General features: G+C 47.9%; 1 protein-coding gene across 1 annotated transcript in view; it reads left to right on the top strand.

The window, feature by feature from the left end:
• Window positions 1–15,000, top strand: part of rptor (regulatory associated protein of MTOR, complex 1) — a 127,880-nt gene that overhangs the window by 89,175 nt on the left and 23,705 nt on the right. Inside the window, 7 exon segments of the mRNA XM_077015489.1 lie at window positions 1,632–1,735; window positions 2,292–2,472; window positions 3,129–3,239; window positions 8,852–8,957; window positions 11,043–11,157; window positions 12,151–12,275; window positions 12,390–12,491. Of these exon segments, the coding sequence (XP_076871604.1) occupies window positions 1,632–1,735; window positions 2,292–2,472; window positions 3,129–3,239; window positions 8,852–8,957; window positions 11,043–11,157; window positions 12,151–12,275; window positions 12,390–12,491 (844 nt within the window).

Here is a 15,000-nt window from a genome sequence, read left to right as displayed (position 1 = left end):
AGTGTTGGTAGATTTTCAGGTCTAAAACATCCTGTTGTTTTTGTTTTTTCCTTTCTTTCCCAAGGTTCCATGGTGTATTTTATTGCACCTAGTTCATGTAGTAAACACTATTGAATGTACTACAATAGGTGCAGTTGTTCACATCTAAGAAAAAGAAGAAAAGGATACAACATGATATGAAAGAACGAGTGAGACTAAAACGGTGGCCTGCTCACCTGGAATACGGGGAAATGACGGGGGGGATGATGGAAAGAAGAACAGAAGCTTTCGTTAGGTTCTCGCAACGCATATTTGATTTTCTCCCTGGTGACAAACTGCTGTACGTTTCTTATCCAGCGGCCAAAGAGAGGGGGCGGGCTGGGTTTGCCCTTCCGGTATTATTGGCTGCTTTGCTATTAAAAAATCAAATCATACACAAATACATGGATAATTCTTAGAAAACAAATGTGTTGCTCCATGGGCTTGTGTGTGTCATTTCTCCTTTACACATACCTTGTGTTCCCTGTCTGTCTAATCTTGGGTACCATTTTGTGTCTCTTGCTGTGTGTCTCTACTTTAATTAATCTCTCATTCTTTCTGCATCCCTCCCTCAGTCACACTCCCTGGGGTTAAAGGTCACCTTTCCGTTATCAGAATCTCATCTCGCTCCTCTGCGCCCATCAGTGTCCAATGAAACTGCGATTTGCAAGCACTAGCGATTGACGTTCCTTGCCCTTCCTGTCACACACACACACACACACTCATACATACACACTTATCCCCCTTCTATTAGCATACAAATCCCATTAATCGGAGTTTCCAGCTGGAAGCCGGTGAGCGCACGGCGGCTAACTGGATTTGGAAGGTTGTTGAGGGCGCCTCTTCTCACGGTGCCCACAGCCCCGCGCCCGTCAGTGCCGTCCTTTCCCGACACAGCCCCCGGATGTCTCCTCCGTCCCAGCGAGGACGTCAGGAAGCCGATGTCATTGGCCGAAACGTGTTGGCTGTGTCGCAGGGGGAGCGCCTCCGTGACGTAATACTGGCCGAGACTGGCGCCGTGTGGTCCGGACGTCTCCTTCTCACTCAGTTTCGGCAGTGGTGCGCTTCACCTGTATGGTGTTGAGTGTGATACTGTGTGAGGCATTTGTGTGCTTGTGTGCATCTGTATATGTGTGTGTCCAGAGGCAGGCAAATCTGCGTTGAAGTAAAATCCCAGAACATCCAATGAATCCACCTTTCACCGCCATTTCTGGCTTTGCTGGCTTACCCAGAAGCCCACTGGGCATCCGGATCTAAACGTGACCTTATAATATAATTCTGTACAGTCTGGTGTCAGAGTGGAGATGCTGAAAGAACACAGACACAACACATCTCCCCAGTGCAGGTCTACTATTGGATAGCCTCTCAGGAAGTCTCTCCCCTGTGCAGCTCTCCTATTGGATAGCCTCGCAGGAAGTCACAATCACATACAGAAAGTGTTTCAGCCAGTGACGGTTAATTTTTTTTCAGTTTTGTCCTCCGATATGACAGGTAACTATAAACAAAAACTTGGGCGTGTTTTTGCGTGTGTGTGTGTGTGTGTGTGTGCGTGCGTGTGTGTGTGTGTGTATGTTTGTACGCGGGTGCTTGCGCGTGTGCGCATGCACACCAAGGCTACGATGAACGCACGGCCGCAGAAGATTCTGGACTCTGGCTCTCTCACACAGTCAGCACCTGCCAGTCCAACCAGCAAAGGAACACTCATTCACCAGGCAGGGTGAGACACACACACACACACACACACACACACACACACACACACACACCCACAACCAGCGAAGGAACACTCATTCACCAGGCACTGTGAGACAAACACACATACAAATCCACACGCCCTCACACAACACCACACCATGCAGTGTAGACCATACAAACGTGTAAACACCCACTAGCAAAAGCTGCATGCTTTGGAAAGAGGCTCAACCTGAATCCTTTCGTTTTGCAGAATTATCCGCTGGTCTGCTTGTTACCACATTTTTAATACATTCCTAAAAACTTTTTTTTTTAAATAAAAGGCCTTGCTTATCTACTTACATTTCAGCTGGGTTTCTTACACGCTGCCTGGCTTTGCATGCTTCTACCCTGTGTGTGGTGCATTAACTTGCATGTGTGTGTGTGTGTGTGTGTGTGTGTGTGTGTGGTTGGGTGGGTGTGTGTGTGTGTGTGGTTGTGTATGTGTGTGTGTGTGGTTGCATGTGTGGTTGTGTGTGTGTGTGTCGTGGCCTGCGTCGTTGCGCCTCGCATGGGGCCAACCGCTGTCTGTCTCGTTGCAGTGGGTCTCCGCCCATACCTGGCGTGTCCAGTTCCAGTCTTACCAACGAGGTGCCCAAGCCACCCACTCGGGAAGCCCCTCCCTCTCGCCCTCCGTACACGCCCACACTGGGCAGTCAGGCCCCGCCTCATTCCCACCAGTTCTCCAGAACACGCAAAATGTTTGACAAGGGACCAGACCAGGTACGACTCCAGTCTTCCTAAGTTTGCCGACCCCAGTTAAGGACTTCATAAAATATTCATGAGACTACATAACTTCACATAATTAGACATAAATGTCTCTGTAGGCTTTATGAATGGTGCGAGATGCATCCGCTTCCCGAATCCCACAGACATTTATGTATACTTACGAATTGTGGGCTTGTAATCATTATTTTCTTCATTATTTCCATATTTTAATATCACCTAGGGATGTCTACATGAATATTCAGACAAAAGCATATAAGACTTATAAGCAGGTAATATATGCGTAAAAGTGCTCCATGAAGTCCTCATAACGGCGCGCTAGCAGTTGACCTGGCGTAGGTTTGGGTCCCCCCCACCCCACCCTGCACGCTCGCCCCCCAGCCTCCGTACCCCCGTGCGGCCCGTGCTCGCGATCGCTCGCCCCGGTATGGGTTGCTCTCGGGGATTTCACCATCGTTGCGACAGGTTTCCGTGAGGACTTTTACGTTTGGATTGAGTCCGCGTGAGGAGTACTGATAAGCCTTCCATGGTTTATTTTTGGTTATTATTTCATATTTGCCGTGTTTGTAGACAATTTGCTATGTGGAACAATGTGATCTATGCTGTAAAGAGGAGAAACATCTTGTGTGTGTGTGTGTGTGTGTGTGTCTCAGATGGCGGAGGATGGCGATGAGGTCGCTGCACACAGGAACTTCATCAGCGTGGCCCTGCAGACCGGCCTGTGTGATTGGAGCGCCAAGTACTTCGCCCAGCCCGTCATGAAGGTTAGGCCGCGTCTGTAACCCAGGCCACAGGTCTGAGATCAGCTCAGTTCTGACGCTGACCTGAGCGATCAGTGCCAGCTCCACTCCTAATCCAACAGGTCTGGGATCAGTTCAGGTTAGTCTCAGGTACTGTGTGTGTGAGAGTGAAAAGACAGACAGACAGAGAGAAAGAAAGAGAGAGAGAAATCTTAGTTTTTTCCCCTCTAAAGGGACCTGAGTACTATATGAACAAAGGAGCAGACAGAGGTGAGAGAGACAGTTGTGGATACTGTATAATTGGTAGTCAGAGCTGTGATTTTCATTAATAATGTAGACAGAAGGAGGGGGAGAGGGAGAGGGAGGGAGAGAGAGAGAGAGAGGAGCTCGATTGAGCGTTGAGCTCGATTTTCATGGAATTGTAAAACACAAAGACGGACGCCAGCTCTGGGGTTAAAGTCTTAACGAGGAATTGATTGAATTGATGTTTACAGCATGAGCTCTGGTGAGCGTGCCTAACTGCACCATTTTGTGAGAGAGAGAGAGAGAGAGAGAGAGAGAGAGAGAGAGAGAGAGAGAGAGAGAGAGAGAGAGAGAGAGAGAGAGCGAGAGCGAGAGCGAGCACCCTCGTGGTGGGTGTGGCTTGGGGTGGGTGTGGCCTAGGTGGATGTGCCCAAAAAAAAAAAAACAGCATTCAGTATCAGCTAGCATTACCCTTGTGTGTTTGTGAGTTTAGAGCATCTGTTCAGATCACCTGATCTGTTCCCTCCTTTATTCTGTTTCTGTTGTACAAATCAGCTGCAGTTTTAAACCATATTACTCTGAGCTTCCGCTCACAAAGTGCATCCCGAAGAGAGAGAGTGTGCATGCATGTAAGGGAGACTGTGTGTGTGTGTGTGTGTGTGTGTGTGTGTGTGTGTGTGTGTGTGTGTGTACACTACACTGTTAAAGTTTGCTGCATTAAGGTGATGCGGTTGCTATTGCTGTTCTCTGTTGCTGATGTTAATATGCAGAGAAACACAAACAACTTTGACAGGAGAGATGGAGAGAGAAAACAGATGGAGCATTGGAGAGGAGGGGTGACAGTGAGATACAGCTATACTGCTATATTTTAGTTATTTACAAAGGCTCTTTTTAGACATTCACTATATATTTTACACTGTTCCGCTATATTATACATACACTGTGTTCTAAATTATTATGCAAGTAATATTTTCTCAGAATTTTCCAAAATTACCTATATGAATTGCAGTCATTGTAATTTTCCAGTCATCAACTATTAGAGTAAAATTGAAAGGTTTTTAAACAAACTGCCAATGATATCAGTATATTAAAAAATATATATTAAACACTCAAAATGCATGTTCCAAATTATTATGCACAGCAGTTTTCAACCTTTTTATTTTTATACAGAACAAAAAAAATGGTAATTTTAAAAATTATAAGCATTAGCAGGTTATTATAAACTGAAATCCAACAGTTTTCAAGTCAAAACTTTATTCTAGGTGATGTTACATTTGCACACAGGACCGCTTGTTCAAAAGGAGCTTCTGAACTCTCTCGTCCATTGAATTTGTCAGGTTTTGGATGGTATCTGTTTCTACTGTTGTGCATGAGGATAGAATACCCCACCAGAGGTGTTGCTTAGATGTGACCTGCATCCTGCCGTCATAAACACTCCTTCTGATGATGCTCCAGAGCAGGACTGGCCAACCCGCGGCTCGCAAGCCGCATGCGGGTCTTTGCCTGGTTTCATGCGGCTCCCCAGCCGGTCCGCGCTCTCACCTGCACTAACGGTCTGTGTCGTGGCCCAGTTACCTCATCAGCTCTGAGGGCGACACACTGCTACATCTTCGTGGTGCGCAATTCTTCTGTCACACGTTTGTAATAAACCACATACGAGGTGCAGCAAAGGCACCGCACACGACTGAGGGAGCTTCAAAACTACTGACACTGTCTGTTCTTTTCTTCCTAAAGGTGAGCGCAGGTCAGTGGCGTTGTAACAAGTGTTGATAACAGAGTTGATCCAGTTTTGACCTAGAAAACAACAGTTGGGTACATAACAGAGCTCGTAGGGCTCCAACCGTGCCAAAGTCCTGAAGCATATCACGCCTTATGTTTATATCGAAGTTTGTGTTTGTTTTTTTAAACCTCCGCTAATAATACACTCGCCCCCCCCGTCAACAATTTACAAGATCAAATCTCACTTCATCTCAGTGATCTTGGCAACCCTGGTGATGTTCAAGCATGCCAATGTATGATGTGGCTCTTTGCTGTAACACCGTAAAAAAAGTGGCTTTTGGTCTCTGACGGGTTGGCCACCCCTGCTCAATGGGGTTGAGGTCAGGGGAGCATGGCGGCCACACCATAAGTTTGTCCCCTTTTATGCCCATAGCAGCCAGAGATACAAATGTGTTCTTTGCAGCATGAGACGGTGCGTTATCATGCATGAAAATGATCTTGCTGCGGAACGCACAGTTCTTCTTCTTGAACCATGGCAGGAAGTGTTGTTGGAGAAACTCCACATACATTATGGAGGTCATCTTTACACCTTCAGGGATCCTAAAGGGGCCGACAATCTCTCTCCCCATGATTCCAGCCCAAAATACCACCTGCTCCTTGTTGGCGCGTAGCCTTGTTTGCATGGGGTATCCATCAACCATCCATCCTCCACACCAGCCATCCACCACTCCAGCCATCCACCACTCCAGCCATCCACCACTCCATCCATCCTCCACTCCATCCATCCACCACTCCATCCAACTGGACCATCGAGCGTTGCACGGCACTCATTGGTGAACAAAACAGTTCTGAAGTCAGTCTTCAGGTATTGTTTGGCCCACTGGAGCCGTTTCTGCTCATGTGCAGTGGATAGAGGAGGTCGACGGGATGGCTTATGCACAGCTGCAAACCTCTGAAGGACCTGCATCTTGTTGTTCGGGGGACGTTGGAGGCACCAGCAGCTTAAAAAACTTGTCTGCTTCTATGACAAGGCATTTTTGCAGGTGCTCTTTTAACCTGACATAATTGCCTGTTGGAAAGAATCCTCAATTTTCCCTTATCAGCACGCACACGTGTGTGCTCTGAATCAGCGACATACTTCTTGATTGTGTGATGATCACGATGAAATGCCTTGGCAGTGTTGATTGTAGTCATGCCTTGACCTAAACACTCCACAATTTGTTGCTTCTCAGCAGCCCACACATCCTTTTTCTTTCCCATTTTGGCTGAAAATGTAGGCTGCTTAATAATGTGGGACAGCCTTCTTAAGAAGTCTTGCCTTTAATTTGACACACCTGCCAAACTAATTAGCACAGGTGTCTGCAATTGCTTTCAGTGATATAAAGAGCCCTGACACACATCACCATCAATGGGTTTAACTGACAAACAAAAAAATTACCTTATCACGCCTAAATACTTTTTGCATAATAATTTGGAACACAGTGTATATATATACTTAAAATGAGAAATATCAGGAACTGATGGAAGATGTACACTCACCGGCCACTTTATTGGATATACCTGTCCAACTGCTCATTAACGCAAATGTCAAATCAGCCAATCACATGGCAGCAACTCGATCTTAGACATGGCCAAGATGATCTGCTGCAGTTGAAACCGAGCATCAGAATGGTGAAGGTAATTTAAGTGACTTTGAACGTGGCATGGTTGTTTGTGCCAGACGGACTGGTCTGAGTATTTCACAAACTGCTGATCTACTGGGATTTTCACGCACAACCATCTCTAGGGTTTACGGAGAATGGTCCGAAAAAGAGAATTATGCAGTGGCCGGCAGTTCTGTGGGCGCAAATGAAATGCCTTGCTGATGCCACAGGTCAGAGGAGAATGGCCAGACTGGTTTGAGCTGATTGAACAGAAACAGTAACTCAAACAACCAGTCGTTACAATGGAGGCATGCAGAAGAGCATCTCTGAACACACAACACGTTGAACCTTGAGGCGGATGGGCTACAGCAGCAGAAGACCACACCGGGTGCCACTCCTGTCAGCTAAGAACATGAAACTGAGGTTACAATTTGCATAGGTTCACCAAAATTGGATAACACAGGTCAACAGCATTTTTGGGGCCAAAGATATTTCAACGAATTTAGGGTAACTTTGGGGTGCTGATTCTGAATATGTCATCAGTTTTGCCAGATTGGCTCAAGTTTTTGAGATTTTTCGTGAAATGTGTAAAAAAAACACTATGTGTGGTGCCCAAGACTTGTCTTGGTCCCCAAGCATAACCCCAAAATAGGCCAAATACACTTTTTTTATGAAGTCTGTTATGGTTCTTCTATGTGTTTGCAGTGTATATTCACCACAAATGTAACAGAATGTGTCTGGATCGTTATTACAACTTCTTCTTGTGCTATAAATGCTATATGCTAATGCTATATAAGTGCTATAAATAAGATACCAAAAATCTCAAAAACTTGAGCCAATCTGGCAAAACTGATAGCATATTCAGAATCAGCACCCCAAAAATACCCCAAATTAATTAAAATATTTTGGGCACCAGTAAATTTTTTTTTTTTTTTGTTGACCTGTGTAATAGATGATTGGAAAAACGTTGCCTGGTCTGATGAGTCTCGATTTCTGCTGCAACATTCGGATGGTAGGGTTGGAATTTGGCGTCAACAACATGAAAGCATGGATCCATCCTGCCTTGTATCAACAGTTCAGGCTGGTGGTGGTGGTGGTACAATGGTGTGGGGGATATTTTCCTTGCACACTTTGGGCCCATTAGTACCAACTAAGCATCGTGTGAACACCACAGCCTACCTGAGTATTGTTGCTGACCATGTCAATCCCTTTATGACCACTTCCAGCAGAATACTGCGCCATGTCAAAAAGCACGAATCATCTCAGATTGGTTTCTTGAACACGACAATGAGTTCACTGTACTCGAATGGCCTCCACAGTCACCAGATCTCAATCCAATAGAGCACCTTTGGGATGTTGTGGAACGGGAGATTCACGTTATGGATGTGCAGCCGACAAATTTGCAGCAACCGCGTGATGTTATCATGTCAATATGGACCAGACTCTCTGAGTAATGTTTCCAGTACCATGTTGAATCTATGCCATGTAGTATTAAAGCAGTTCTGAAGGCAAAAGCGGGTCCATCCCGGTAAAGTGGCTGGTGAGTGTAGATGGATCATGGTAGGTTTTTCCCAGGGGCACTTGGGGCTGTGACCCCTGAGCTGGCAGATCCAACAGATCCCAACTATGAATGGCATCATCAATTTTAATCCAGAAGAGCGTGACCCTAGGAGCAAAGAAAGGTTTGGGCGGCACCCGGCACCTTAGGGGGGTAGGACCACCCTTAGAAATTATTTTGTTTATGTATGTAACCTCATGCAAGTTGAGGCCTGGTTCTCCTGGGAAGGAGGGAGGCAGGTGGGATCTCCAAACCGGGAGCAGGAGCTAGGAGGTGGGCCGTCTGCGTGGAGCTAGCTGCAGTTGTGTGGAGAGCTTCTTCTGGAACAGGTCAATCAGAGTGAACTGGACTGCCCTGTGTGTGTGTTTGTGTGTGAGTGCATGTGTCAAGGATTCTTGCGTTTGTTACCTTTAGCTCACCTGTGGTCGCAGGTCTTGAGTCCCCCTGACTCCCTGTCCCTGCTTCACCCCCAGATCCCAGAGGAGCATGATTTGGAGAGTCAGGTGAGGAAGGAGAGGGAGTGGCGCTTCCTGAGGAACGCAGGGGTCCGCAGACAGAGCCAGCGCATCACCCAGAGAGGTACTGCTGCCCTGAACACTACACAGCAGTATACACCACCCAGAGAGGTAATGCTGCCCTGAACACTACTGAACACTACACAGCAGTATACACCACTCAGAGAGGTACTGCTGCCCTGAACACTACTGAATACTACACAGCAGTATACACCACCCAGAGAGGTAATGCTGCCCTGAACACTACTGAACACTACACAACACTATACACTACTCAGAGAGGTACTGCTGCCCTGAACACTACTGAATACTACACAGCAGTATACACCACTCAGAGAGGTACTGCTGCCCTGAACACTACTGAACACTACACAGCAGTATACAACACCCAGAGAGGTACTGCTGCCCTGAACACTACTGAACACTACACAGCAGTATACACCACCCAGAGAGGTACTGCTGCCTACATTACTGAACACTACACAACACTACACCACTCAGAGAGGTACTGCTGCCCACAACACTACTGAACACTACACAGCAGTATACACCACCCAGAGAGGTACTGCTGCCCACAACACTACTGAACACTACACAGCAGTATACACCACCCAGAGAGGTACTGCTGCCCACAACACTACTGAACACTACACAGCAGTATACACCACTCAGAGGTACTGTTGCCCACAACACTACTGAACACTACACAGCAGTATACACCACCCAGAGAGGTACTGCTGCCTACAACATTACTGAACACTACACAACACTACACCACCCAGAGAGGTACTGCTGCCCACAACACTACTGAACACTACACAACACTACACCACTCAGAGAGGCACTGCTGCCCACAACACATGTGCGTGTGAGTGTAGGAAGTGATGTAGCTTAAAGAGCAGCACATCCCCATTCAGCTACACTGAACTCCCAGACTGTGTCCGTGCTGCTTGTAGCTTTGGTTGGTTTTTTCAGCCTTTTCTTCTCTCTAGTTTATATGACTTTGTGTGTGTGTGTGTGTGTGTGTGTGTGTGTGTGTGTGTGTGTGTGTGTGTGTGTGTGTCATGAACTTTAAAGGCTTCTAGCTGCCAAGCTCCCATTTTGAAGTCAGTGCACTTTCAAACAGAATGGCTAACTTTCATACACACACACACACACACACATGCGTGCACACCCGCTCACCCACTCACGCATCCCACGCAACCACTCACACACGCACGCACGCCAGGATCTGACGACATCACAGTGGAGACTCCCGTTGCCACGTGAATGAATCTTTCTCATTCATCACTCGCTTTTCTTCTCAGACAGTATTTTCTTAACCCTTCGCTCTGTTTGAAGTTCCGGGGGGGGGAGAAAACTATGGTGGACTGTCCTCATTCAGTCTGTCCAGCTAGACTGGGGGGTGAATCAGACAGGAAAATAGATAGATAGAGAGATTGATATATAGAGGTCAAGATAGAGATGGAGATTGAGAGAGAGAGACAGATAGACAGACAGACAGAGTAAAGGGAGATGTTAGCGTAGCAAGGCTTGCTAAGGCACAAGCAGGAACTCTTTCTTGTTTGGCCAGTATTATATTTGGGGTGCTTTTTGGTTGGTGCTGTTAAATGTAACATTTAACAGAATAAAGCAGAGATGTATCTGAGAGAGAGAGAGAGAGAGAGAGAGAAGGCGAGAGAGTGGGGTGAGGAGTGGGGGAAGACGGATAGACAGAGAGACAGACAGGTAGAGAGGGAGATGTGGGCGGGTCATAAACGCTCCAGCTCTCTCCGTTCATTCTTCATTCTCTCTGCCTCTCCCTTCCCAAAACTCTCATTCTTCTTCACCACGGGGCGACACCGCTGACGTCACGCCACCTCACGAGCGTTCCGCAGTCGTGATCGGGTCATTCGGTGTGACTGAAACATGAAGAAAAGTTCTATTTCTAACTCCAGCACTTTTCTTTCTGATTATCTTCATGCTGTTTACTCAAGGAAGAACACATCAATAATTAATACAATACATCATATTGCCTGGAAGATGTCTTCAAATATGTTAATCCTTTGTTTTTGCTTTATTACTCATCTAATGCCAAACTATAGAGTGAACCATTTTATTATTGCTGAGTTTTGACTGACGGCCTTCCCTGCCACTCCCCTTCGTCTAGGAATTACCCGATTGGATGATCAGATCTTTATAAACAGGAACCCAGGCGTCCCTTCAGTTGTGAAGTTCCACCCCTTTAACCCTTGCATCGCCGTGGCGGACAAAGACTCCATCTGGTGAGTGAGGAGTCTGGTGACACCCCCCCCCCCCCCCCCCCCCCCCCCCCCCCCAAACTAGAGTGGCGTTGTTGCCGTCGAGCTGAGCCATGACATCAATCATACATAGATTCTAGTCCCTAATTTAGGATATATCGGTGCTGCCCATAGACTCTACATCTACATTACATCCATTGGTCTTCGTAAAGATGGACTATTCCTTTTCTTTATGACCTTAAAAGCTCATTGACAAATTACTTACATAGGTTTGGTAGACAGTAATATCACAGAAGTAGGCTAACATATTGTTAGGAGTCTTACCCAAGGACATGTTGCAGTTTCCCAGATGGGGGGTAGAACCCCAGTTCCCCTTTGGATATGCAACACTATACACACCTACACTGAGTTGGTGATGGGCTTTCGGGGAGGGGTTACTGGGCTTTGGGGGAGTGGTTACCGGGCCCTGGAGCGCGAGAGATCCGTCTTAGACGTGCACAACGTTCGTTCTGTCTCTGTTTAATTAATGCTGGTGGAACCAGGTCATGAGCTGAACCAACACACTGGACGCGGTGCACACCACACACACTCCCGCAGTGGGACTGCACGGTGACGAACACACACACAAGCAGTGTGCAAGTGTGTACACATGTAGTTCCTCGTCTACAAAATTCTAAACGTGCTACTGACTTCACGCAGGTCTTTTCCTCTTTAGTGGCGGTGTTAATTTGAGCGTCTCTTGGCGTAGGGAGCGTGTAGTGGGTCACTGTGATGTTTTGTAAACATCAGGAGCAGAAAGGTCTCACACTAGTGATGGGGTGGAGTATTAGCTGGCTGACTTCAAATGTGTTAGAAATATCAAACATTCTAGCACCACAATGTTGTTTAACCCCTTTTCCTTTGTCTTTTACTTAAGTTACTATTAAGGGTTGATGGTGTGTGTGTGTGTGTGTGTGTGTGTGTGTGTGTGTGTGTGTGTGTGTGTGTGTGTGTGTGTGTGTGTGTGTGTGTGTGTAGTTTTTGGGACTGGGAGAAAGGAGAAAGACTAGACTACTTCTACAATGGCAATCCTCGCTACACCCGCATCACAGCCATGGAGTATCTGAATGGACATGACTGCTCCCTCCTCCTCACCGCTACTGGTCAGTTCACCTGCCACTTAGAACCCCTCCAATCAGCTCGGGCCTGTGTGGAGACTATGGTTCATGAGTGGTTCGGGTTGTGGATTCTTCCTGAGTTTCTCCTCTTCGCTGCAGACGACGGTGCGCTACGGATCTGGAAGAACTTTGCGGATCAGCGGAATCCTGAAATGGTGACGGCGTGGCAGGGGCTGTCAGACATGCTGCCAACCACACGAGGTTGGCACAAACACACACACGTGCATGAACACACACACACACACACACACACACACACACACACACACACACACACACACACACACACACACACACACACACATGCTGCCAACCACACGAGGTTGGCACAAACACACACACGTGCATGAACACACACACCCACACACACCCACACACACACACACCCACACACACACGTGCATGAACACACACACCCACACACACCCACACACACACACACACACACACCCACACACACACACACACCCACACACACACGTGCATGAACACACACACACACACACACACACACACACACACACACACACACACACACACACACACACACACACACGTGCTGCCAACCACACGAGGTTGGCGCAAACACACACACGTGCATGAACACACACACACACACACACACACACACACACACACACACACACACACACACGTGCTGCCAACCACACGAGGTTGGCGCAAACACACACACACGTGCATGAACACACACACCCACACACACACACACACGCACACACGCACACACACACGCACACAGACACACACACACACACACACACACACGTCCTTTTTTGCTGATCTTGCCTCATTTCATCCCCCATGCTGGCAGTGGCTGGAAAAGCGTTTCGGAATTGCAGCACAACTCGGGATTCTAGGGAGAACCATGGCTCCGGTACGGAAAAGGAAACCTTCCGCGAACGCTTTGTGGCTGTGGAAGTGCAGCGTTTTTTTCCCCCTTTTGTTTAGAATTAAATAGACCAGCTGACTAGAAGTAGATGTGCCTTTGTTTACTTGTTTTTGTTTGTTTGTTTATCCTTTCATCTTGGTGTGATTGTGTCGCAGTCTTTGGTTGCACCGTCGCCTCTCCTGTGTTTTCACGGTGATGTAGCCAATTACACGACAGCAGGATCAGGCGCTTGCCCCGCCCCCTACTGCTGACCCAATTACACGGCAGCAGGATCAGGGACCTGCCCCGCCCCCCACTGCTGAGAGACTCAACATTTATACACTTACACTTTTGGTTGCAACTTTTTTTTGTCATGGAGAATAAAACTGCCCAGTAAATTCAGCTGTTTATTGGTAGGCCAGATGTCAACTGAGTTCAGGCTTCCCAGAACTAGATGGACGCTGTAAAAAGTGTTACCAAAGGACTGCAGTTTTGAAACTGTAGCACTGCCACTGGGGAGTCTGGGTCATTTAAGTCCAATTATATTCAACGTCACACACGTACACACACACACACACACACACACACACACACAGAGGGTCCGGCTTGGCAGTGCTGAATACAGAGTTCCTGTGGTTGCTGCCAACCTGAGCAGAAATGACACGGCTCACTTCAGGAACTGACCTCAGAACTGTCACTTATAACCACTCACTTGCGCACCTACTGACAACACTGACTCCCTTGAACGCAATAGCTGTGGGGGTGATGAGGGCTGATCTGAGGTCAGTTTCGTCCGACCTTGGCATCTCCTCTTGTGTAGGTCTCAAAGCTACAGGCACACGCGCAGTTTCAGCCCTTACGCCCCTGCGCAACTCCGTCTGCTTCCCTTGCTCATACAGACCACGTGTATTTGTGATGTGTGCGGTCGGAACTACATATCCCAGCATCCTCGAAGCTCCTTCCTGCTGCTCCCTGCCCCTCCCCCCTGGGCCGGCCTCGCTGTTGCCTTTAGCTGCCCGTGGGCTGCCCCGCACGCCCTCGCCCCTTACAGAGGGCAGAGTGGAAGATCCGGGCAACGCCGCTGTCGGCTTTCTCAGCACGAACACAAACTCCGCCAAACTCAGCATCTCGGAATCAGTGTGTGTGTCTGCCACTGTGTATTCCTCTCTCTCTCTCTCCCTCTCTCTCTCTCCCATCTCTCTCCCTCTCTCTCTCTCCCTCCCATCTCTCCCCCCCTCTCTCTCTCCATCTCTCTCTCTCCCCCTCTCTCTCTGTCTCTCTCCCTCTCTCTCCCCCCCTCTCTCTCTCTGAATTGGAGTGATAAGTAACTCCTCTTCTTGTGTAACTCAACTTTCAGAGACTGGCGTAGAAAACGGAGCTTTTAACAATCAAGACGGGGGGGGGGGGGGGGGGGGGTGGGGGTGGGGTGCAGCGCTGCTCTCCGTGAGGGTTAGCAGGGCATGCTGGGATGGGGCATGAGCTAAGGCAGCAGGACCCTGCACTGTTACAGTCACACACACACACACACACACACACCACTTGTGCTCAGATGTAGGTGTAGGGAGAGAGAGAGAGAGAGGCAGGGAGAGGGAGGGGAGGGAGGGAGGGAGGGAGGTAGCACACAGTGGCATTTGACTCATGGTGAACTTTAATTGATCTTTAATTGGCAGATTCGTGCTGAGAAACCCCAGACTTGTTCTCACTTCCACTCTTAGTGTGAGTGTGAGTGTGTGTGTGTGTGTGTGTGTGTGTGTGTGTGTGTGAGTGGTGTGAGTGTGTGTGAGTGTGTGTGTGTGTGTGTGTGTGTGTGAGAGCATATGC

Source organism: Brachyhypopomus gauderio, chromosome 8 (assembly GCF_052324685.1).
Source record: "Brachyhypopomus gauderio isolate BG-103 chromosome 8, BGAUD_0.2, whole genome shotgun sequence".
Classification (NCBI taxonomy): Eukaryota; Metazoa; Chordata; class Actinopteri; order Gymnotiformes; family Hypopomidae; genus Brachyhypopomus; species Brachyhypopomus gauderio.
Note: the sequence above shows the minus strand (reverse complement) of the source record. Positions and strands in the feature narration are given on the sequence as shown.